A 27,059-nucleotide genomic window follows, 5' to 3' on the forward strand; every position below is an offset into this window, starting at 1 on the left:
GCTGCAGTAAGGTCTTAAAGCAGGGAAACTGTGACTTAGCTCATTTCTGGAAGTTCATTTCACAGCTGAATTCCTTTTTATTATTAAGTTTCCATTTGGCCATATCTGAAGTTGTTTAGATCCATATAAATCTGGGGGCCTGATTGCCACCACAGCTCTCGAACCACTCAGCTGTGAGAGATCTGCAGCCATGCCCTGCCTCAGCTCATCCATCCTAATCCTACTCTTCAATTAAAAAAAAAATGTTTTTAAAAACGTACCGTGCTGTTTCTCATAGGCAGCATGAAGCCAACCTTTGGGTGACTTACTGAGTCTTTCTGTGATTAATAAGTATGACGGCTTGTTAATTAGCTGGCTAATCACTTTCCACATCTATCATCGCGGTTTCAAAAAGCTAGTAATTTATTGGAGCAAATCAAGTCAGGCAATGTTCATTTGATTCCGTGACAAAGTCCACTGATCTCAGGATTGTTTTTTTACATCCTTAATTCTACCCTTTCTAAGAAAAACAGCACTTTGCAAGGACATGAACTGGAGAGGCCTGATGCCAGTGGAGAAACCGTTCAACCAAGATAAAAAGAATAATTTTCCGTGAAGCTTCAAGATGAGGATTTTGTTTTGTTTTATTATCACTATATTAGAGCAAGAGTCATAATTCTGTGTAGACAGAAACCATTCTAAGAATGACTCGAGCCCCACAATTTACATAAAATGGCTAGGAATAGTCTTTTGTGAGCACTGAGCCACATATATATTTTTTTTTAGGGTTGCTTTCTCAGACAAGCTAACCAGCTGACTTTCAGGAGACTGCCCAAATGAGCAAGACTGTGTGGTCTAAGACAATAAACATGGTGCTTAAGTAAGATACCAGGTGGCTTGCAGCTCAAATCAATGATAGCGTCCAATTATTAGAAAATAAAACGACCCACTGAAGAAAATGGCTCCCACGGGCACCACAGCTCAGGCGCACATCTTCTCCTCTGGCATGATCTGCATTTTAAGTCCCTACAATTGCTACCACGAACTTGCCATCCTGTTCCTGCTCAAGAACAGGATGATAATTCTCTGCTGAAAGCACCTACGAATTCGTGAGTACGCATATTTGTTATGATTTCACCATCTCAAACAAACGACCAAGCTACAGGTTTCATAAATTACTTTCATTTTACAGTATGTCTGCTTTGTAATTTAATCAGCAAATATGAAAAATGATGAAACATCCCCTCATGTCCCCCGTACCAGCTGAAATTCTCAGAGATAGAATAACTCCCAGGATATTTAGGCAACTGTACAGTACAGACACATTTCACAGCATGTCCCTCTGTTCTCCAAGTACATCATCTTTAAGTAGTACGGTTCTCTCTTGCTTCCATGGCTATGAAACCCCTCTTTATTGCAGCGACATTATATGAAATGTTTCCAGGTTTCATGTGCATACGTGACAAAGGGAAGGGTGGCTGCTCAAGCATGAAATTTTCTGGGCTGTTTATCTACGAGTTGAGGAAAGCGTGCCAAGGTGCAGCGTGAATAAACGAGAAGTGCCTTAAAGCCCTTTGCAGAAATTTTAAAACATGGTAGATGTTGATTGAGAACCAGATGAGAAATAACAAAACAACGATAAAACAGACAATCCAGCAGCACACAGCAGCCACAGGCCACAATTTCCCTGCCCTGTGATATTCCAGAGCTTTTGAACGCAGTGTCGCACCCACACCTTTTGGAGAGCACTCGCCGGAGAGCTCTTCCCCCATCAGTGCACACACACTGGCTACCCAGATTTCTGGTACAGAATGAAAGAACAGAATTGGAATTTGCCATAAAAAGGGAAGGAAAGCAGTCCTCTTCCTGATGTTAAAACAGATATTCAATCAGTAGAGAGAGAGGGATCCCCTTGCTATGTGACAGAGCAGCGAGGCCATGTCCGTAGCAAGCCCCAGTGCCCCAGGACACCGGCACTGTGACACAGCCTCTGGAGGGGACATTCCTACTGCTTTAACGATGTTGTCTGATTCCTTAGGTAGTTTAGAGAATGGTGTTGCAATGAGGCCGGGCTTTCTGCAGAGGCAGAGTTACACTGATCTTCTTTACTCGAGAACACATCAGCTCCCGTCGCATTTTATGGCAGCGAACACAATTCAATGATACAAGTAAGTCTTATCTCAAAACCATTGCCACTGCTGCTGGGAATGAGTTAATTGCAAGAACAAATTAAACATTAATCATTTAAGTGATTTACATTTAAGTTGTTCATGCTGTTTCATTGCTCATTTTAGCATTAACATATGAAGCCGCTCAAACCCGCTAAAGCATATGCAGCAATGAGGCAACAAGATTAAAACAAGTCCGCAGTATTTCTGTTCTTCCCACTCAGCTACAGAAGTTGTAAAGCAACTGAAACGTAGCCCCGCACGTTGAGGATATTTCCATGCAGGGCTTCAGGCACCTGGATGCAGTTACGGGGTAGAAAACAAGCTTAGCGTGGCACACATTTTGGAAGAAAGGCGTTTTCTTGGTGAGCGCACATCCAGCCAACCTGCTTGTTCTAGGTCTTGGATCAGACTATCCTTCAGAGGTCCTTCAGAAAGTATCTCTATTTCAGAATATTTCAGAAAAATACCTGCTTCCAACCTTATACAACACCCCTGAACCATCATGAGCCAGCACGTCTGCTCAACTATGATAGGGTCAGTAGACTGGTAAGTGTATTATAGTAACCAAATACGTAACTTTCCTCCTCCCCCGTGTATGCAATGCAAGCTCCTAGCAGTTCCCAGTAGTACAGTCTTCCCTCCAGGGACCTGAAAATGTTTTGTAATGGGGAATTTAACTTCAAAGTGCCTCTGTGAATGAGATGCATCACTCAGTATTTTTCCCCACTGCACATACAATGAAGCCATAGCAAAGGAAGATTACATCAAAGGTCAGACACCAGTTCGTTGATGCAGCTGAAAGAGTCCTACATGTTCCTCTCGCCTCAAGTGCAAAAAGAATTACCAAGCAATTCTTATTAAGTATGAAGTATATTCAGGTAAACGAATCTGATCCCTACAGGATTTCTAAGCCTTAAACTACTTCTAACTACAGAGAGCTTTTGACTGGGATAATTTCTTCCAACAGAAGGGGAGGCATTTGAATCTAAGGAAAAGAAAAAAATAATTTTCTACTGCTCTCACAAAAGACATACTGAGGTGCTCCCCCCTTTCCAGAGCAAGAGGGACTGATGTTTCCTTCGAGTGCCTGGCATCTCTGGGGGATCAAAAGGGATAGCAAAGAAACTTCCAGTGGCATAACGCATCCTGTTTTCACTGCAATTGACTTTGTTCTGAGGCTATTCCAGTCCTACATATTGCAGGTGATGAGAAGCTGCTAACCCTTAGGAAAGGAGGTGGGTCCAGTAGAAGAGACCAAGATGTCAGGGCTCAGATACACACCTACCTAGCAGTCCAGGCATCCTCCAACTTACTCAGCAGTGATCAGTGTTTCTCATTAAGTGCTCTGATCCCCATGAATTTTCTGTTTATTTGTTCTTTTTATTTCTCTTCTCCCCTCAATAGAAGGAATACTGTTTCCCAGAAGCGAACTATTGAAATGTTTCCTTCCTCTTTCCTGGAGTTCAAAAACAAATAAATTAAGAAGAAAAATCGATGGTAACAGATGCCATAAAGCACCAATAACCCACTACCGACGTTCCACCGTGAGGTCATGCCACGAGGGATTCCTGAACTCGTGACCTCACTTCCCTCACTTAATGAACAACCACATATGAGCAGGAGAGTCATTCGTTATTATTTTACAGTAAGCAGCGATGCTAATTCTTCAAACTGTAATGTGTGCTTGCTTGCATTGCCACAACACCGCATTTTAAATGTCAATAGGGAATGAAACTGTTTGCGAACCACCTGACACCGTGATCAAAGTAGTCAGCTGAAACCACCGAACCATGGTTTATTAATAAAGAATAAAGAGAATGCAAATAAACTCATTATAAATCGGGGTTTGTAAGAGCCAAATTCCCAAAGCAAAAGTTTAAGCAATGTTCAAGTGATTATCTGTATAATTAGGAACATATAGCCAAATACAAACAACCCAATAGCCGACCCCAGCACAGCTAGCGTTTAGATACAGACCGCCCACACGTGCAATTTACTGGCACCAGAGGAGTCGGGTAGCACGTGCTGGGCCTAAAAATACAAAGCATCCAAGGAAAGTTTAGTCATTTCTGAAGACAAAGGCTCAATTCCATATTCCAAATGAAAAACACTGACAGAGCCCACCTGCCATACCGCCCTTGGACACTCAACAACCTTTCTCCAGTGGGCTCTTCATGGATCCCGCACGGGGGTGCAATCAAGTCCCTTTTTCAGCTGTAGCACTTCTCTTTCTGTCCTTTTTAATCCAATGCAATGTTTTACTCTGCATTTTCTTATTCTACTTCTGTTCAAAAACTGAGTACGGTATTCAGAATTCATAGAAAAACTGCTTCCAGAAGCAGCAAGAATATTTAAATTACGGTATTACTCTTAGATAAAATGGGAAAAAAAAATCTCTGGAATTGCTGAAGATGTACACCTCGGGGATGCAGGCAGTGCATGGGGTCACAAGATCACACAGCTGTGTTGTCTACCTGTAGGCCAAAGTTTACATCTACGAGGGCAGTGCACAAGTGATTTATATTACAGATTGCAACAACTCCAATTTTTGCGTCTTCAAACTATAAAATGAACCAGGCCAGTTTTTTGATTGCTGGAAGACTATTAAAACCCAATGAGGTCTTTCTCCATTTCTGTGTAATCCAGACTGCCAGTTTAGTCAAAGTCTTCATTAGTGCCTAGTTTCGTAGGATGAATCCCTCCAATTTAAGCAGCATTAAGTAGTGATTACCAAAGGAGCTACATGAATTTAGAGCAGCAGCAGATCTCTCTGGATAGTCACTGAAGCATAATACTTACAGAGAAAACATTCATAGAATCATAGAACATCCTGAGTTGGAAGGGACCTGTAAGGATCATCGAGTCTAACTCTGGCGCCACACAGGTCTACCCAAATTTTAGACCCTGTGACTAAGTGCACAGTCCAAATGCTTCTTAAATTCAGACAGGCTCAGTGAAGTGACTGCTTCACTGGGGAGCCTGTTCCAGTGTGCGACCATCCTGTTGGTGAAGAACCTCTTCCTGATGTCCAGCCTAAACCTCCCCTGCCTCAGCTTGACACCATTCCCACCGGTCCTATCACTGGTGAGTAAGGAGAATAGGTCACCCACCTCTCCACTCCCCCTCATGAGGAAGCTATAGACCGTGATGAGGTCTCCCCTCAGCCTCCTCTTCTTCAGGATGAACAGGCCCAGTGACCTCAGCCAGTCCTCGTACATCTTTCCCTCTAGGCCTTTCACCATCTTCATCGCCCTCCTCTGGACAGTCTCCAGCAGTTTCATGTCCTTTTTGTACTGTGGTGCCCAGAACTGCACACAGTGCTCGAGGTGAGGCCGCAGCAGCACAGCACAGAGCGGGACAATCCCTTCCCTCGACCGACTAGCAATGCCATGCTGGATGCACCCCAGGATGGTCCTCCTGGCTGCTAGGGCACTCTGCTGGCTCATATTCAGCTCGCCGTCAACCACAATCCCCAGATCCCTCTCTGCGGGGCTGCTCTCCAGCATAATTGAACATTCCAGCGTGGACATTCCTGAATGATATGTGCTTCTTGAGTCCTCCATGTCAAGAAGTTAGAAATGGAAAGAGAGAAGGTTATCAAGCTGATCAAAGGTATGGTATGTGTCTTCTTTATGAACGGCCCCATGCAAGAAAAAAGAAGACTGATGAGGGAGAGAGGTACACCAGAAGGCTGTAGAATTGTGAGGATCATGGAAAATGTGAACAAGGAACAATAGTTCTCACCTTATCCAAAACAACAAGTAATTGCTTTGCACAGCATGTGGTCAAAATGAGAGGTTTGCCACATAATGTTTTGGATAGTAAAAGCTAAGTAAGGTACACAGAGGATAAAAAGAAGGAACATCATATTAAGAAGTTGAAATCAGGTTTGGGAAGTTCCCCTGCTAGAATCATAGAATGGCTTGGGTTGGAAGGGACCATACAGATGATCTATTTCCAACCCCCTTGCCATGGTCAGGGATGCCACCTGTATCAGGTTGCCCATGGCGTCTTCCAACCTGGTTTTGAACACCTCCAGGGATGGGGCATTCAACCACATACACTAATTCTGATTTAGGAAAAAAAAAAAAAAAAAGTATATTGATTTTAATTCTATCAACCAGTGTTGACTGAATTAGGTATTAAGGCTTGCCTCCAATTTTAAGCACGGATATTTCATCAAAGTAGTTGCTCTCATTTTAAAGTATTACTGGGGAGATGGTGGGTCCCAACAGTACCGAGCAAAGATCCCAGAATCACACAGATGCAATTAGATAGCTGATGCAACTTTGATAGCTGATTGCTAGCTTTTAGTCAAGTGGCACAGGATCATTTGCCAGATTGCAAACATTACGCTATTTACAAAGGATATACATAAAAGCTTTAAACACATTCGGCTTGTTGGAAACGGGAGCAGTAGTTACCAGCCTTTACTGCTTTTAAAACTGTTCAGTGAATTCTTATTTACAGAAAGACGATGGGGATCTTCAGGGTTACAACACACAGCAGCTGTCTCTGCACAAGTGCCAGCCTTGCCATTAACAAGACGATAAATTGACGGATTACTATTTCAGTACTATTAAGGTTGAACCGAATTATGCCAGGATTCAGATTCACGGTTTTCATCAGTTATCTTACAGCTCAGAAAAGCAATTGGGCCAGGGGTGACTATAGACAATGACGACCTCCTGTACACAGCTAGAGATGGCAAATGGACGTGCTGCCACCACTCAACTCCTGGCACTCGTGGCAGCACAAGATTCACAAATAATGGAAATCAAGACAATTTTTCAAATACGAAGAGAAAGCTAAGGTTGGCAATACAGTACCTAGTCTCTACCTGCAGCTGCGATAATGATGACACATGTCACGTCCACATCTCAAAGTTCTGCCTTGCAGAGAAAAGTTACTGTAAGGCAGCACAGCATGCTCATTTTCCCAGGCACGAACGTCCCAATGGATTTAACTAGAGCTGCAGATGCTTAGCTCACCAAACTCAGAGCCGTCAGCGCATGAGGGGAAAACAGGGCTTGCTGTACTAAGCCTTTGCTACATCAACTCTAATTAAACAACTTTTACCAACATTGGTTTCTCTGAACTTCTGGTAAGTGGATTTTTTTTTCCCAAAGGTAGGCCAAAATTTGACTTGGGATCTCAATTTCATGAGCTGCAGTGAGTCAGGAGGAAAGGTGTGATACTGACTCCAAATCCATCCCACTGACTTTCCTAGCGAGAGGGCATAGCACAGCAGGGCGCTCTTTCTCTGGGAGCCTTGTTCCTGTCAGACAAGTTATCTAAGGATAATGTTTATGCCTTGCTTTAAAAATACCTGAGATATTGTACATGTCATATTTGATGGTTGTAATTAAACCACAGTCACACGTACAATGTTACTGGCAATGTTGTTTATCCGGTGGTAGAGGTAACTGGGCATTTTGTACCTATTTAACACCTCAACAAGGAAATAATGAAGGTGCCAACGGAAGATAAAATTGTGCAACTGCCTCATTTTTAATTAAAGCACAGTACAGAAACCTTTTTGGAACGGTACCTATCTTTCACTATTTTCCAAGGCTTGCTTATTTTACCGGCAAAAATCCTCGTTAATTTAAGGCAATTTGGCTCCAGCAGATTCACCTTAGATAATGCAACAGCATGAGACTCCTTTTGCAGCACGCTTTTGCTGGCAGAGAGACCTTTCTGTTTCTGAAAACGCCATAGCCACACTCAAACAAGTAAATAATGAAGACGAGAAGCATGCACTGAAGTTACAAACCATACTGAAGATTAAAAAAGCACTGGAATTTGTACATTTGCAGTGACACGTAACGGACGCCCCCCTTACAAACAGCCAGGCTTCGGCTTCCCAGCCTGACTCAAACCTTCAGCCATGCAGAGCCATGCCAGGGAGAAAACATTTGCATAAGCTTGTAACTCGAGTGAGCGTGATACGGGTGAGGGGTGGGAATACAAAGCAGTTTGCGCTGAGAGACAATCATTCTAAACCACGAAACTACGTATTCACAGTCAAAAGAAAATACATGTCCTGAGAAGTCATTGGAGCTGCTGTAGTTTACAAGATGCACATGCCTGCTACGTGCTTTAAAATAACTGTCCTTACCTCCTAAAAGCAACAATACCACCAGGAAACCCTCGTGCAGTTGAAGTGTTGAGAAAGGAATGCTAATCCTGGCAGCACAGTGTCTGCATATGAATGAGCCCCTCTTTGGGTCCCTAACATTTCATAACCTTTCATAAACGCGACAAGCAGGAGCGTTTTATCCAGCACCGCTGGCAGCTGAACCATCTTGTCTCCAATGCTGACTGTTTATGCAATTTCCACTTATTCTGGAAAAATAATAATAAAAACACTCTAAAAGGTAGCACTATTTGTCTTTTTACACACTGGAAATTTGAACGTGTGTTTAAGCTAATGGTGGATCTTAGCATTTTCCATATTAACGAGGAAATTCATTTTGCAGCTCCACGTGCCACTAGTTGGTGCAAGAATCAGGCTGGCTCTCTCTGGCCAGAAAGTGAAATTGATCTCAAGTCCCTCCCCGTATCCTCCAGCTCACGGCCCAAAACACCGCCACCCGGCAGCATCCTTCGGCTGCTTCCCACTGCAACGCGCTCCAGGCTGGGTGTACGCAGCGATCTGTTCCTCCCAGCTGTAATTGCACAGCGGGGAACTCAATGAGCCTGTATCTTATCTGAAAGAGAAGCCGGTAATTGCCTGAAAGAAATGGATCTGGCTGCGGGAGGATATAAGACGGTGTCAGACTTATTGTTGGCCACCCTGATAACTGATGCGCTTCCTCCTCCCCCAAACGCATTTACACTTGGCAGCAACAAGCAAAGCACCTTTGGGTTTGTCTGTCACACGTGCAAAGCTGCTAGCAGCGAAGGAGGAAGGGAAGCGATGGAGCACCTCAGCACCTCGCAGGGGCCAGCAGCCTCCTGGCAAACGTGCTATGAGGAATTCACCTCCAGAAGCACAAGCAAAGCTCAAAGCACTTGGTAACAACCACCAACAACAAATGCACAGGTGTTATGCTGTTTTAGCTAATGGATTAGCATCTAGCAAAGATTACTAAAAAAACACTGCACTTACTTATGCAAAAAAAGCCAGCAAATGTTTGTTTGCATCAAAATAAAAACCTGCTTTCAAAGTTATTTACTATTTTCAAAGATGAACACGGCAGAAGGAATGCTGGCAGATCAATACATACGCTCACTAGCTAACTAATCTTCACTGCCTGCTGAATAATTCAGGCTCATCAGACTGCCGAGCCGTCTGGCCTAAAGGTTACACGAGACATGCATCCATCTGCCAAAAAGGTGGCAAACAGTTTTCCATTCCTTGTCTGCCCCCACCCTCTGTATTTGTACAACAATGGTAATCAGCGCAAAGCCTTCAGTTAAATCATAACTAATCTGCAAGCCTCTGCCCAAATATTTACAACCCTTATTAAAATAAAACTCAACCCCTCCAGCACACGCGCGGGGAGCAGGAGGAATACCAGCCAGGAATTCCTAAACATCGTTTTGTACCAAGCCACAGGCTTGCCTTTTATACAAACAACAGTTAATCATGTGAAACGAGGATATACTCAGAGAAATATTACAGGAGAACAGAAACCGATGCAAACGTATTTGATTTACCAGCTCTGTTTCTTCTATCTTGCATTTATCAGGGGGCTTTGGCCATTTTACTGTTTTGTTCCATTGCCATCTCGCCAGCACTAAGCCGGGATTCAGTTGCTGCCCAATAACCACACAACAGTAGTTTTTAAGGGTCCTCAAACTAACGACAGCGAACATGCCTGCCAGGTACAGATACCTCTTCTTCTACAGTCAGCTAATCCTAAACCACCTAACAGCAACCTTTTCTTCTGTAATATAAGGACACGTCACTGAAAAATGACTAACAGAGCTGGTCAGCATATCGCTATTTTTCAAAATGTCACCACATCAAAGCCAGAAACTACTCACAGAGCATGCGGGAGCCTACGCCTGGACTTCAGAGCGTCAGGAATTTCAGCCCTCGGAAGCCCTGCTTATACAGCACGTGCAGGTGTCCATTCCTGATAAGATTTTTCTGGCACTTATCTCAGCATTGTATCTGTAACGGTTGATTTTCAAAAACGCTGTCTCTGGAAGACTGAACTTTTTCTGCTAAGCGGAGTACAAAGAAGGGCACAACGAGATCTGACGCAGCCGCCTGCGTACAGCGCCCAGGAGCAACGAGCACCTTCTTATAACACAGCAGGGGGAGAGCTCGGAAAGTTCAAAACCAGTACAGCTGAAAACCCAGCTGACATTTCAAACACCACATTCCAGCTAGGGTACTCATCCCTACAGCGTGTCGCTGAGATCAGAAACATAGCCAAGTCCGGGATGGACTATCCTAGCAATACTGACGCCCGTTCAGCAAAGCTGTCCTTATACAAGGCTAAATCGGTTAACACTGCCTCCAACTAATGCAGAAGACGAGCACTTCTCCCATTCTAACGTAATCTTCTATTCGGTACCAAACACTGATCGTGTCTGCAGCAAGTTTAAAATGAGCACTAACCTTGGAGAGCTGGTATCTCATCCCCACTGGCAAAATCACACAGGATTTCAAGCTATGATTCCAGCTGAATGCGATAAATGACTTGAAAAACTGAAGCTCGCATCGTTGGTTGCTAGAGGAAAACTGGCAGTGACGAGTTCCTTCCAGATCAAGTGTCTGCCTCCCTGGACAAGGCCACACGTGGTATCTTACTCTCTGCTAAGCTCACAGCACAAACCAGCAATGCCATTAGCCCCTTAACTCAAGCCATGAAAGATAAACGATGCTCAGAAGAAGCAAATATGAAGGAACAAGCAAAGTTAACGGCTGCTAACAGAAATGAAGGCATGCACCCGCATACCCGCAAAGGGGTTCAGGTTTTCAATGGACTCGGAGGTTCAATGGACTCGGAGGCTTAAAGAGGTGGCCTATTCAGTGATACCTTCTTTTTGTCCTGCCATCCATAAAGCTGACCTTCGCAAGGCACAGAATATACCCACTTAAAGGGACGAGTATTTCCCTTCACAAGGTCTGTTACAAGCTGCATTTCCCTTCTTCCTGGGCTACGATGCATCATCTTACACATTTCCTCAGCTGCTTTACGCTGTTCAAAAGGTGTCTACCCCTAGAGTCAAAAAGCCAGTCATTTCTGCTGCATCCCGCCACCTGAACAGTGTTTGGAAATCATCAGCTTTCCTAATCCCTTATAACCTAGCTCCTGCACCATTTTCTCCTTTTTCCTTAAAATTGCAAAGAGTCAAACGCCTTCGGGATTACCGCAAATACAGGGTAAGGTTACAGGGAGTTTTATGTCTGACTTTCAAGGATGTTTCTGCTCCACACAAATCTCTCTGTAGAGAAAAAGCACGCACACAGTGGCTGTGTTTTGTTATTCAGTCCTCTGTTATTCCTTTTAATCATGGTCTAGCAGCAGAGATTAACATGTTTTGTAATACTACACGTCACCAATGATGTAGGCAAAAAGAGGATAGCGCATCGTTAACACAGACCTTTGCCAACACCTTACGGTACATTTGACATTGTTATCACCCTTGCTTAGAAAACACAACCTCATAGAGCTTTGTATCTTTGTTATTATTGTTTACCTGAAGATGTTTCTGTTAAAGTCGATGCAAAGCCCCTGAATTAAGGGGTCAGATCCCGATTCTGTGTGTGCGCTACCTCAGCCTGGAGGAGCTTCTTCCCAAGAGAGCCCAACCTCCATGCTGCCAACTGATTCAACGCAGGGCTACGACCGCAAGGCTGAACTGCCTCAACCCTATAAACCTTCCTTTCAAAATCCTCTACAGCTGTCTTTTCATTCAAGAAGTATCTTCCAATCCCATTACTGCTTAATCCCTTTATAATCCAATCAACCTCAGCAGCATCATGTCAGCTCTCTGTGTCAACACTGTAACCCTGTAATATTTCATTCTGGGGAAGAGCAGCATTTCCCATTTCCAGAAAAATTGTAATTCCTACCCTTGACCCAGCCTTGCAAGGGATTCATCTTCAGTGGGCATAACCACCTGCATTTTCTGCATATCTTCAATATTACATGGGGTAATAAGGAATTTTAAGCGTAACCAGCTATTTCTAAGGAAATAAAATGCCAGACAGAATTCATACAGTTTGTTTAAACCCATATTTTAGTTGTAAAATCAAGTTCTGTTATCAGTGCAGGAAATTAATGATACAACAGGGCAGAGTTCTGTCGTCAGGTTGCTTTTCACAGGTAATTTCTTCCCCTGCTCCTCCTGTTCTTATGGAGGATGTGAATTGCCTACCAAGGAAACACCCAGCTGTACATCTTCTGGGCTACAAAAAGCACCCAGCTGTATCTTTACAAAGCAAACACCCAGCTGTACATCTTCCGGGCTCCCTGGTTTGCACATGTTCTCGGCAACGCTTGGTGCCTTTCATGTAACGGTGTCCTTTGCAGGAGGAAGCCATGAAAGCACTTCCAGGGAGGCTTGGTGCTGATGATGGATTCCCGTTCACCCCAGACACGCTGTGCAGGGTGGCACACTTACAGACACAACACTGGGGTCTTTGCATTTCTGCTACCTAGACCCAGTGAGTACCCAAACCCTCTGTGGCCATTGGCACCAGGCCACTGTCCAGACACCAAGGTTTTGATCAAATTTTCATCATTTTTTCCTACGTAGTTTTCTTCATTTCACATATGCTGCTAGCGATCTCCAACTTCCCATTTAGCTACTGCAAAGGGGACATCTTAGGAAAGAACGTATTTAGTAGCTTTCTGCATTTGACTATTTTTGCTAGTCATTACTACTCTTTCTAAAAAGCTCCTGCTTAACATAGCGGGGAGCTCCAAATGTGCCCCCCGGTTTGCGGCTTCGAGGGTTTCCTCAGCACAGGAAGGGTCCCGCTGCCCGTGGGCGTTTGAGGTGTAGCACAGCATCACCAGCATCATTTATCATCAGCCTTATGGCCCGCAAGCGGGCACAATCCTGTAACCATAGAAACATGCACATTCCCCTGGACATTTTATGCCAGTATATTTAAAAAAATAAATAAAAAGAAGAATGAGGCTCTGTTTGCTCTCTCCACAGCATTTTATCTCAACAAGACTTGGTAAGGAAACTTGTTCATTTTTAACCAGAGCAGTAACTCCCAGCCCTCTGCCTTCTCTCTCCCCCCAGAGGTGGGCACACACAGCACAGCTTTGCACCTGAGCCCCTTCCTCGTGCTCTTTGCCACCCACCCAAAGAGCAGGCGGCAAGCGCTGCCCAGCAGGCAACGCCGAAAGCCACCACCACACTCAACACAATTTGTGACTTGTAAAAACGGAAAGCTTGGGGTTTTTCCCTCCCATAAAGTCCCTCTCCTGACACGCAAGGCATTTTTTAGTACCTTCTATTTTTCCACTGGATCCATAAATCCATACCTCGATGCCAGCCTTGAGGAGCATGCTCCCCGTCCTGCTCAGCCCTTTTTTCCTCCCCCAACCCAGCTCGTTATTGCAGCCGACCCCAGCTGGATCGCATCAGGGCTTGATTCTGCAGCCACTTGGAAATGCAGTAGGTATGGCTGCCACCTATTATGATGCTCAAAAAAGAATAGCCTGATGCTCAAAAAAGAATACCCAAGATATCGATAGGTGCGTATATGCATTTCATCAGGAAAACTAACAAATTTTAAAAGCTATTTTGCTATTCCCCATGGCCAAGCAATGCGAGTGAAACCATTCTGACAGACTCTTCAGTTCTGACTGCTGCAGAAGGAGGCTTAGCTGCTGTTCAAAACCATCAAACCAGATCTAAGTTACTAACACCGGGTATTTTGTGGATTTCCACTAAGTACTTTTTCCTATGTACCACATTCTGAAATATTCTCAGCATCCTAAGCACTGCATGGTCCCTTTAAATCCCTGAAAATTCAAGGTACTCCCTTGGCAAAGGATGAGGTGCTCAGCTCCACATTTACTGAAATCAGATGCTACAACGAAAGAAATCTCTCTCTCCTCTGGCAATAGAATTTAATAATTTTAAATCAGTAAAACATTTTAAAACATTATAAACCATTCCAGCACTTATAACACAGGGTTTACTGAGCATATTGCTTCCAATTACAGCTAACGATTGATACAAACCTCTAGCCACAGATAGTTGTGGAAAATGTACATTAGTCAGTGCTAATGTCAAGAAATTACGCGCAGAAGTGAAAACATTAGAGCTACGAAGCTCCTAGAGGAACTTTAATCACGCCTGCTTGATATTCCCTGCAATATACCGTGCAGCTCTGAGTACCCCCATCAATTCCTACATGCGTGTGCAAACGCGGCCAACAATGAACTTGTTAGAGGAAGCCTTGTATCTCATTAGACATGAGAAAATTAGTACCAACAGTTATTCTGTGCATCTCACGAGCTTTATAGTTCTTCCTGTTTTCATGGTAGTGTTTGATGAGCGCACATTGCACTTCATTTCCTTTTTTATATACAAATAAAATCTCTTTGGCACTGAGGAGCCATTTAGATCTTAAATCTAAAACTATTCACTGGTATTTGGCATTTTTAAATTATTTAATCCGTTTTTTAAAAAAAGTACGTGTTTAGTCCCAAAATGCCTAACCAGTCATTATTTTAAATATATATATATATCTTTTTTTCCTTTCAAATATGAATTAGTTATCCTTCCTCAGTAAAGGAGACTGTCTTGTGTGTCCCATGATTGATTCTGGACATCAGGACAAAGGTGTACTTTTTTTTCTGTGTTCTGTTTTAGATCTGCTCATTAGATACACATTTTGGTGCCAAAACAAAATGCCAAGCAGGTATTTAAAATTGCTCAATAAAGCTGAACTGTAATAGCTCATAAAATGCTGACTTATTAAAGCTGCCACCTACAGATTTTCAGCTACTCACAGGCAACTGCTAAACAGCCAGATTTGGCTCCAAAGTGCAAACAGCTCTGCTTAGGAAGCATTATACGGAAGTTTAATTGCTTCTAAAACACCAAAGAAGTGATTTCTTGTATGGCAACATGGAACCCCCCAGGCCTCGCCCACCAGGTGCTCTGTCTGAGTGCACCCAGCTGGGGATTCCCTCTGAGTCCTGCCTCTTCACCTCTGACTTTGCCAAAGGTGCTCACATTTTAAGCTGCCAGCACGCTGGTTTGGTGTAAAAGATGAGTCGAGTGTTTTGCAGAGGTGCCGGTGAGGAGGAAAGCGGTCACATTTGTCACTGCCATGGCTTCTTGTTCAGCAAGTGAAGCTGCTGAGGGCACCATGTAAGCAGGCAGCACTGCTGCCGCGGGGACCCTACCTGTGATTGAAGAGGATCGCTCCTCGGCTATAAAGAGCCCTCATTTTCTTCTGTAAGCTCCAGGTTGTACTCGGGGATCAGATTTGACAGTGCTGTCAATCATCTGCCACAAATATTTAAGGCAGTCTTACCGACTGATGAAACTCCTTTGTTTTAGACGTTAAGAGCTGCTTAACTCCGTTACAGGTATCAGGAAGTTGCTACATCACAGAAATGTGCTTTGTGAGAAAAAAAAAACCACCTCACACACAGAACCCAAAACACCCCAGCCTAATAAACACGAGCTAGGCTGCAAATTACTAAGTGCATCACCAGCTGCAAGCAGTTACACCCCATAAGATGTCAGCATCTTCACCCATTGGATTTTGGCCTAAACTTTTGTAGCTTAGGTACCTTGCTTGTTTTCACAGGCTTTACTATACGATGGTATTTTGTATTTTTACACAGATGGCACCAAGTATTTCCCATTTCATAAGCACATAGCAAACACTGTCTGTGTGATCCAGCACCTGAGTGAGAGCCTTCTGCGAGCAGCTGCTCCCCATCCCGAGCAGGACCAGGCTCGGCTCGCCAACTTTCCCTTCGTTATTTAGGAACGAGAAGCCAGCAAGTGGCAAATGCTGAAAGTGGGGATTTCTAAAAGAAGGGGACAAAAGAAAGAAAGAAAAAAGCAGGTCCACAGAAGTGAGCATAAGCCTCAAGTTCAAAAACACACCGGGACACCTCAGTATGGGGCATAACATCAAAAGGAGGAGAGCGGGCTTCATGGAGCTAAAGGACAGAAGGAATCGCTGGCACATCTGTTTTCCATCTCTAATGTCGGTCATTAAGTTTCAAGCTGAGACCAATAACTTGCAATTGATTAAAGCTAAATCCCACAAAACCATCCAGGCATTCAATTAAAAGCACTAAGAGAAGCTGCAAGTTTTGACTGACTTTTGTAAGGTCTGCTGCCTTTACTTCTGAAAATATTCTGCCTTTTCCATTTACATCACGTGGCTTCAGCTTCTAGGTGTTGGTTTTTGTTACAGCTTTTCTACTATTCAGTACTTTTGCACGCTGAAGTTATTAACGTACCGTAATCAAGCCAACTTTATTTATTCCTTTTGGTAAGCAAAATATAAAACATACATGACAAAGAAAAAAAACCACGACTAACAGGTCATTTCTAGCATTGACTGAAACTTTATAGATAGAGAAAGTAGATTTTTACTGCCTCGTCTCAAACAAGACAGATAACCAGTGATTCAGCTAAAAATATACTGACTGCCAGCCAGCACAGACTAACAACACGCTGGTGAGCCAAGTGGCAAGTGCACATACAGCAGGCAGGTTTCGGCACGTCCTGCATGCCCGTGACCCCGGCTTCGTGGGATCTGTAGGTTCACTGTCCCTGCAGGTGACTGTGGCAGCGCCACTGACAGAGCTCAGTTTGTAATCAGACCATTCGCAGGCAAGGAAAAATATAAATGTGTATTAAAAAAAAAAAAAAAAAGGACTATTTGGCTAATTTAAATGCAGGCATTTAAAATTAAAAAAAAATAAAATGAGTTGAAGCAAAGGTTAAACCAAACAATTAAGTGGTTATAGACTTTTTTCAAAAAATTGAACGGATGCATTTCACTGATTCAAGACACTGGTGGTTTGCATTGTATGAACAGAACTCAGCACTATTTTCTTGTTCAAGGGGTCACCGTGCGTGTACATACCTCCAATATCAAGGTCTAAATCCGGTCTAGAATTCACACTTGTTTTTCTATTGTCATGATGACAGCGAAGGTGTTACCAGCTCCTATGTAAATGAGTATCTCCAATAGTGCTACTCACATAAAGTAACTAAAAATACTCTTAACAGCAATGAAGGGTACAGTGATGATGATTGTACAGACACTTTTTCACCTTGAGCTGAACAGGAACACAAAACGCAAGGAAAAAGAACTGGGCAAGTATGACTCTTTCATACACTTGTAAGATTCCTGGCTCCAGTTAGCAGTCACAATCTTCTTTTTGTGGCAACATTTCTGGTTGCTTCTTAACGCACCAAATGATGTCCATGACCTTATTTCATCTTGAAACCAAAGCAAACATCGGGTGTACATACTGCCTGGGTAGGAGGTCACCCGGGACTTCCGTGCGGTATACTAGCCACAAAGCCGTGTCAAAACATTTAACAAACATTATAAAGTGGAAGCTGAGCAGCCAGAAGGAAATACTGCTGAGATGAGCAGATGTGACAGCGATCTGGTTATTGTTTTAGCCTGTCAGATGAGTATAGATTTCATAAATGAACTGATCACTCAACATTAAATGGTGACTGGGACAGAAAAGCTTAACTGCTTCTCTCCCCGTTCAGTAGTGCTGCTCATGAATTAAACAACGGGCGAGATCGGAGCAGGGATCTGATGGTCCCATCGCTGACCACCACTGCACTACTCTGGCTCACGCCACTCGAGTCCTGAGTGCCCCGGTCTGTGAGTTTCAGGGCTGTGGTCCGTAGCGCTGAGCACGTCTGACACACAGGGATCTTAGTGGCAGGGATCTTGGTGGCAACTTCTGCACATGCAATGAAGCACGAGCTACAGTGCTGCTGTGACTTGTACCCACTAGAAGCCAGCCCACTTCTATAAAACAGCCCTGAACCGAAGCAGTGAGGCACAACGTGGAATAAATTAAACCACCTGATTATCCGAATACTATGACGAGCGAGGACTGCCTTACCGCCCAGCTGATCTGTCAAATTCCCAACCAAAGCCAGGACAGAATAACGTACATTGCTCAAGTTCTGCCCAGTTTCCTCTAACCCCAAGCTGCAGGCACAGCAACGCAGGGCCACCTGCCCCATGACAACGCTTCTGGCATCTCTACATCTCTGAAACTGTGTTTCAAAAGCTGGTGCTGCACAAATAAAAAATATCCTGGTATTCACTGAGAACTGACTTGAAGGGATGTCCTGTATGCCAAGTTAAATCCTTACAAGGTAAAGGGGTCATTCCTTTATTTGTTTTCCTTCCGAAGGATCTCTCGGGTATTGTTTAGCCCTAACAATTACATTCAGTTTGCAACTATATACAGCAGTTGCCAGGTGGTTTCGGCTGCCTCCTCAAATCTTTGGGTGCAAGCTTTCAACAGGTAATTAAATCCCAGCCCCTTGTGCACAACAGCTTTTGGAAATAAATTCATAGCACGGGCTTCAGTTACAGGTGACTACAAGTTCTCTGCCATGACAAAAAAACCACCAAAAATAAGTGACCTAGGGACTGAAAAGCTCCAAAATTGCAATACCACATCAATTAGATGCCCAAAAACGCAGCAAGAAAAAAAGATCAGGACAAACTAAACGATATTGCTTACGTGTAAGGGAACTTCCTGCAGGAGGAATCATCAAACACCCATTAACTGAGCTTTCTGTAATGAATCTTGTGATGTTCTGGGATTTTTACACTTAAATTCCTGTTTCTATGATATCTGAGTAGCAGAGAAAGACTGCAAACGTATGTATGGGCATTTATGGCTCAAAAATGAGAGGTCCTTGATTTTTATTTATTGCTAGTCTTTCAGTCAATCTCACCAGAAGGAACATATTCTTTTTTCAATGTCTCAAACTCAGCCCAAGGGAAACACTTCCTGCACTGGGACTGGGGAGTCAAGTGTAAGCAGAAAGGACTGCGGCAAAGTGGGGAGGTTTTTGCAAACTCCTTTTGGAGGACGCATCTTCCTTTGCATCCGATCTGCTCATATACATTCAGCGAGTACAAGACATTTACATATCAAAATGGCTTTTTCCCATTAGAAACCTATAGAGCACGGTTAATTACCGCTAATGAGAATGGATTTTTATGTAGTACCTGTTCATTTATTCTCACGTTTCTGCTAGCAGCGCGGCCCCGTTGGGACAATGACTGTCATCAGAACCCCGAGGAGCACAGCACAACAGCCGTCACCCCGGGTCCCCGTGGCAACACGGCTGTAGCTGCACGGAGTTGGGTGCTGTGGGGGAATGCAGATGTACGCCGGCTCCCGAGGGACGTGCCCAGTTAAGTCCCATGAGCGTTGGTGGGAATTACGTGCAGAGCACGAAGGCATCGGAACGAAACCGTCGTGTAAGAGCAAACCCACTGGCAGGAGCAAAAATGAGACGTTCCACGTTATTTCCATTGGGAAGAAGATTGGCTCCCGAGTCAGTTCAATCTACCCACCTGTTTTCATGGGAACAAAAGCTCAAAAGGTCAATGTTGAAAATGGAATATCCTGCTTCTCAGCCATCATTTCTCAGCAACAACAACAAAAAAAACATGCTTGTTTTTGTGCCCTGCTTCTTTTATGAGGTACTTTTTATCTGGTAGATGTCAAAGCATCTTACGAATACTAGCTCATTAGTCCTCACAATGCTAATGAGTGGTGGCAGCCTACCTCACTTGTGAACAAGAAGAATTTCGCCTCCGTCACCAAGGAACAGTTCCTGGGCCACCTCCTAACCAAACGCACACCCGCTGCGGCGGAGAGCATCTCCTTCCCTTCTGAGCTAGGCTGTATACCTCATCCAGAATTCAATCCGGCCGAGAAAACTGAGCACATTAAGCAATATAATGAAATATTGCTCACACCACCGTGACAGCTATGACCAAACTCTACACGAGACGGATACCTGACTACACAAATAGCAATTCCGATCGTACGGCAGTGCATCAAGCAGCGCAGTGACAGGTATATTGCAGGCTCAGAGGAAAACACACAGTCCTGACGCACTGCTCAAATAGCAGTGGAGAAATGAACCACCACCTCCGCACGGTGACTTAGACCAAACTAAGTCTTCATTTCAAACACACCACCAAGCTGAAATGCAAACTTCTTTTCCCTCTCACCTCACCAATGGATGGAGGGGGAGCTTTAATATCCAGGCATGTCATTCCTGACAACAAACTAGCAGTCTGCAGCAAACGTGTACTTCGTAATGTTTTTGAGAAGTTCAAGATTTCATTCATTTATTCTTATCTGTGCAGTCACATTCTCTGATTTTATTTTCACGTCATTGTTTTTAGCTTTTTCCCCATTGTGTCAAAAAAAATCTACAGTAGGATATTCCTAAGACAGAAATAAACAATTTTTAGTTTGATAATTTTCTGAACTCTATTTTAGGCACTTTTCATCATCAGATTTACTACCTTCACCAGTGATTTAACATCAGCCTAAAAAAGGCTGTGGTAGATGCCCCAATGAAAAGAACGTGCAAGTGCTTTGTGGTATTTTACATCTTTCTTATACCTTACAGTTTATCCCACCTTTCTAGACAGAAAAAGGGGCTGAAGTCCCTGTATCCAGACCCAGAAAGAAGCAGCCAGTGTCTAACATAGAACTGAATGGCCATTCAGAAATATCCAGAGCAACATGCCTGATGGAAGAACCTCCCAGGACAGGTTACCGTTTAAAGCTTTATTTTCTGAGCTTAACAATGAATTTCTCAAACCTCGTAGCTCGCTGTGAAAAATGAACTTCCTTCCTTTCTTTGTTTTGAAGATACTGCCTTTTCATTTCACTGTGTCCTTCTCTGGATCTGTGCTGTGTGACAGAGAACCAGAGTAACTAAGCTTACTTTCTCTGTCAGATTATGTGCCTCATATATCTTTACCAGAGCTTCTCATCTCCTCCATTTCAAACATAAGCATCCCGGCCTTCACCAATTTTCCCTTGCAGGGACTTCCCACATCTTTGATTATTCGCTTCAGCTTTTCTTTACTCCCTCTAGCTCCTTTCTGAGAGATGTGCAATGCTCATGAGCTCCGGATGGAGCTTCACCGTCGGTGCACACGGCAGGCTGAGACGTGCTAAAACTGCACTATTGCATCGTCTGACGTTAGGCCATTTGACATCTTATTTACTTTCTTGGTAACAGGCTCCTAAATAGAAGCTTTAATAGAACGAGATATAATAATGGTCATGCCTTTTTTTTTTTTTTTTTTTTTTTTTTTTTGTGGAAACGAGGGTTTATAGCATTTCACCCTAGGGATGATTTATAGCCGTCTTGCCTGTGCAAACTATGCAATATCAGCATTTCAAAACCAATTACAGTAACACTACTCCCCGAGCTGCACCTTAAGCCGTAGGTTCCCACCACAAAGAGCTCAGCAGTAACACCGGTACAGGAGATGGGCGGCCTGCCTTCACCTGCCACACTCCCCTCGCCCCACCATAGCTCTCACGGGGCCGTGCTCCCAGCCCAACCTCCCATGGGCTCCCCGATGCCATGCGTGGCCATGCGAAGAAGATGGTCTATCATCATCTCACACCAGGACTGTTTTCAGCTGCAGCTGAACGTTTTTAATACCGAAATTACGTTTTTTAGTGTCAGCGGCTTTTAAGGCTCCAGTCGTCTGCTCTTCAGCTGCAATTTAGCATTTAAACACTCCGCAGTTCCTGCACCAATGCGGCTTACTTACACGCAATCTAATCTTCCTTCTCTTCAGTTTCCTGAAGTCTCCTTATTATTTCTTCAGTAATGCAAAGAGGCATAGAGGCAAGAGAGGTCTTAACGATTAACAGTTTCGGAGCAGTTGACTCAACTGGTTTACAAGAATCGATGTAGTTAAATGGGAACAACTCCCTGGTGAACATGGAGATTAAACAATAGCAGTGTAAAAGGAAAAAAAAACAAACACCTCTTGCACTTCATTCACGTGGACTGCCGCTAGTGCTACTCATGCAGTGAATGACAGCTCTGAATCTTTTTCCTTGTATTACTTCACGACCATCACTGGCAGAGTGCCTTGCCTTTTGCTAGCAGGAGGGCAGTGCAGCTGAGGGAAGAGAAGTCTGCAAAGATGAGCTCATCTGCAAGGAGCCTACGCTCCTGAGCACCATGCCAGAAGCCAAGATCCAAACTCAAACCAGGAAAACCCAATCATCCGTTCTCTCCTTGTATTCAAGACCACCCTTAAGATCCGTGATCACGGGAGCCCGGTCTGAATTTTGATATTCTGCAGCTGTCCCTGGAGGTCACAGTTTCGGGATCCTGTTAAACCACGTGCACCCAGAAGATGCACACAAACTACCTTAAAACACTACTTTCAGCCTTTATGTCAAAGAAAAAGACAAGCCATCAGACTGAAACGTCACCAGGCTGAACTGGGTCTTTGGGCTGCCTTCCTCCACCAGCACCATGCAGGTCCATGGCATTTAAGGCATGGCCAGACTTACTTCATGTGGTCAAGTATGAAAGATTTGACATTAGAGTTTTTAAGCCGTGTCACACTATCGCCAGGAACTACACCTAGGTGTATTGTATCTAAGACAAATGACAACAAAAGTTGTGAGGATAAAACCTTCAGCCATGAGCAGACATATTGGCTGTAGTCTCCACTGATGTGCTTGCACTGATGGGCAATAATTACGGTTCACAGTTGCTAAGGGGCTTCTAACAAACCTCTCAGAGTAATTAATCATAATTAACGTAACCTGAGCTATGTTTCAAGCTTTTGGTCCTCAGCTCATTATTTATGGGCCTTTCAAAATTGTTCCAGTACATTAATTTTTCTATTTTTAAGCAAGTCTATAAGCAGAGCCTAGCTAATGCTGAAAGAATTACACTTTCCAGGTTATAGATGTAGGTAATGTGCATGCACATTAATAGCTTAGACTTTTTTTAATGCAGTATTAAGTCATTAATTTATGGTCTACAGAAATGATTAGAATCAAGCAGGACCTACTTCATAAAGGAGATATTATGGACACTGAAAAGCAGCAGAATTTACAGACAGTGAAGAATCTGAAAAACGTAACAGGCATTTCAAGTATTCTGTGTACTTGTTAGCATTAATAATAGTTTTACATTGCTACAGATGCACACTCTTCAAGCATTTTTACCGCACTTTCAGTTGAAAAGTTTAATAAAGTTAGAAAAATACATCTAAAATGAGGTCAATTTGATATGGAAGTACAGAAAGAAACATAAGGATGCTCAAGTCAAAATCAGCAAAATACAGGTATTTCAGATAACTGAGAGTTTCGTTTAATTCCCTCTTCGATTTCATCAGGTTTGTCATTTTGGCATGCCAGTAGCACAAAGTGCCTGCAGTACTGCACGATACCCAAACTGGCCATGCCCAATTTGTGCACCAACTGCACGAGACGTCGCGGAGCGGTGCAGAGCTACCAAGCGGGTTTATACACGTGTAACACAGGTACGATTGCAGGGACCTGTATCCAACTTCTAGAGCTAGCATAGACCACATGTACCATACATACAGGCACATTTCATCATGGTTTTATAGAGAAACTGAAGCCCGATCCTACAGAACCCTGTCCACAAACACGCAGGACATAAGACCACCAAACCAACTAACAATCATCTGAGCAAACAGAGCATAGGAAGTACATTTCCAGCTATCAGAATAGCAAACGAATTGGGTAAGGCAGTGATTTTGTTGAAAAGTGTAATGAATAAACGTCAATAAAATGTGAAATGGAGCTTTCCCCCCTCCCACACATTTCCCCCCAGTTTTGTGCAACCAGGAATGTTATAGCTCAATATTGTTCTCCTCATCCCCTGGAAAAAATTGGAGGAAAGAAGGCCATTGGAGGAAAAAATTGGAGGAAAGAAGGAAAGTAGCCCATTAATGCCAGTACGATTTAAGTACGTTATACTTCAGTAGCACACAGCACGTGTAAGGCTGTGCACATATTGGGTTACCAGCGAAGTGAGCCTGCTCATTCAGTACAGCAAAGCCAGTGCAAGAAGGGAACCGAGGCAGAGGAAAGCTGGTCCCAAACCGTAGTGCCGTGTTAGCAGCACACAAGCAGCTGCTGGAGGCCGGATAGGAACCGCTTCCCCAGGGCCACTTTGGAGTATGAAGATTTAGCCATAAATGGAAGGTGCTAAAACAAGGAGCAGGCATCCTTCCCCCAGCTAGTCCATAGAGAGCATCCCTCCATCACCTCCCACGGCAGCAGGGGAGGTATACCTACACGTTACAAGTTGTCATGGCCTCATAACTGAAAATTACTAAGTGATCTTCTCAGTCAACAAAGCCCATAGCTAAGGTGAATTCCTAGCTCCCTTTTAAATTTGCAATGTGTAGAAATGCATTCATTAATAGGAAATGAGGAGGGATTTCTGGCCAAAAAGGAGCAGTCAGTCTTAACTTTTGTCAATAGGACTAAGCAGAGGTCCTGACCTGTAACTCCTCGTAGAGCTCCTATTCAAGCAGCCAAACGGCCCCTAGAGGCATTTGAAGAGCAGGGTGGCTAAATCAGGCAGCACAGTTTATCGCAGAATAACAAAACACAATTAAACCCTTTGTCTTTCAAGACTACAAAGAAGGGTGCAGTTCTGAGAGCGAAAGGCCTTAATGTGCTTTGTAAGGCAGACTTTTCACCAGAATCTGGCTATTAGCCAGCATCTATCTGTGTCACTTTTTAAAGATAATCTGGTTAAACAGCTACATCTTTCCTTATTATGTTTTTTGTTTCCACTATACACATGAAAATTAGCTTAGAGCCTGAGAGGGCTAATTTACATATTTAGGGATATGTTTTATCATTGTGTGCAGATAGGATTTGCAGTCCTTGCTGAATGCCTTGTGTTACCAACCCCCTGGCTTTCCTCTGCCCAGAAAAAGAAAGGAAAAAAAAAAAAAAAAAAAAAGGACATTTGCATCATGTTACCAGAGAACATAGCCCAGCTTTTTGTCGGAAGAAACAAAGCCTTAAATTATCACCCCTCCCTAATAAAGCCAGGGAAAATTGAAGCATAATAGATGCTGAGAGCAAAATTTTCCCAACACTAATAAAATGGTAGGAAGAAGTACTGACTTCTATCCTCTCATTTTCAGGTCACTGTCTTTGAGATTGGGCTCTTGTGAATGTGATGTGAATCCAACATGAAAGAAGCACAGCATAAATTTTTTTTTCACCACGATGGTGTTTGTAACTGTAACTAAAAATGGATAATTTGCACAAATCATGTTGTCAATCTTGTCAGCAGCAGCAGCAAGCATTCTGCATCTAGGACAATTGTACTTGGTGCCTACCTTCAGGCAAAGCTTTGAGAAGCAGGTCTGAGTTCTCAAATTGCAAAGCACCAGTGTATATTTACCTCTCCTGGAGAGAAAAAAAGACTTAGGGGAGTAAAACTTAAGAAACCCTGTCTTAGCACTATTCCAGTCCATCTATTTGAAGAGGGAAGTAAAGAAGCAATTCTAGGATATTGATATATTCCCACCAATTTACATCATTTAGTATCTGAGACAGAGGAGAAGGAAAAGGTCCTGATACAAGGTAATAGTGGAAGAAAGTAACAGAAATAGCTTTTAAAAATATGAATACAGTTTGCAATCCTGCTAAAACAGAGCAGCCTATCAAACTCAGTAGTGCACTCCACTGCCCCAAATGGCATCTCAGCCTATGAAAGGGGCTACGATCACATCACCAGTGCACCCTATTCTATCTGGGTGTCACTGCAATATCAGCCTGTCAGTGGTTTTTATATACACCCACAAAGTATTAAATGACATTAAATTGGTACTTTTTACATACACACACACGTGATGAAGCAAAATGCCTGCACATGTACTGCTGTAAAAATGTCACAGTAACTTACCCTACTCTGAAGTTAACAAGACAAGACAGAAGCACTAGGAGAGCAGTATCTTTTTTTGGGAAAGGGAAACTGAAAGAAGAACAAGCAGTTTTTACCTTCCCTGTATATGCCCGTTAGGCTGGCAGAAAACAGTAACATTTCCTAGAAGTGTGTAGCACAGATATTCCAGCTTGTTCAATTAGGAGCAAAAATACAAACCTCCCATATTCCTATAGAAGTCAACGGAGCTGTGGCTTCCATGAAGTCCTGCATGATGCTGTTCATGTGGACTCTGCAAAGTCTCACATGTGACAACTAGCTTATTTTGCACCTAAGAAATTGAAGCTCCAGAAGCTGCTGAAACATGAGCGTCAGGAATCGGAGAAGCTGCCAGGTACAGGTGCAGGCAGGAACCCGGGACCCTTGCAGGCTTGCGCCTGGGTTTTGTCAGAATCTTACTGCAGCCAAACAGGTTCAACACAACTCCACAGTTCTCAGAAATCAACACATTCTGTCATGAAGTTACGAATGGATTTTTCATCCTTCTCTCCACATACTTGCCACAAGACCCAGCGGCCCATCTTTCTCTGCAAATGTTGCATTTGGTGGAGCATCTCCAGCTGGCACCTGGCAGCAACTCCAGGCTCAAGACATGAGGGCTATCTGTTAAGTTTTGTTTCTCGGTAAGTCATACTTCATGCATCCTTACTGTAAGATTAATAAAATAGTACTAGAACACAGGAGTTCAGTCACCATAATGATTTAGTGTACATAACTGGAGGCGTAAATATAAGCAGGTAAATCCACCCATCTGAAACACGCACCTGAAAGTTACGCCAATTGCCACCAGGCACACAGCTTCAAGTTCATGCAAAGTGCTGAAAATACCGGTAACGGTATTAAAAGAGAAGAAATATTATTTATTTATAGAGTTTGATCCTGCATGCCAATTGTTATCATTTAAAATACCATACCATGTAAAATCCCCTCTAC

General features: G+C 43.4%; 1 protein-coding gene across 3 annotated transcripts in view; it reads right to left on the minus strand.

Annotated features, from left to right (window-relative positions):
* Positions 1–27,059, minus strand: part of NAV2 (neuron navigator 2) — a 405,213-nt gene that overhangs the window by 311,890 nt on the left and 66,264 nt on the right. Inside the window, exon 1 of one of the 3 annotated variants that reach the window (XM_035326760.1) lies at positions 10,729–10,764. The exons of the other annotated variants lie outside the window; for them this stretch is intronic. Coding sequence (XP_035182651.1) covers positions 10,729–10,749 — 21 coding nt within the window. The 5' untranslated portion in view covers positions 10,750–10,764. Of the gene's footprint in view, positions 1–10,728; positions 10,765–27,059 lie in introns of those variants that run through there. 3 annotated transcript variants of the gene reach the window in all.

This window comes from Oxyura jamaicensis, chromosome 5, assembly GCF_011077185.1.
Source record: "Oxyura jamaicensis isolate SHBP4307 breed ruddy duck chromosome 5, BPBGC_Ojam_1.0, whole genome shotgun sequence".
NCBI lineage: Eukaryota > Metazoa > Chordata > Aves > Anseriformes > Anatidae > Oxyura > Oxyura jamaicensis.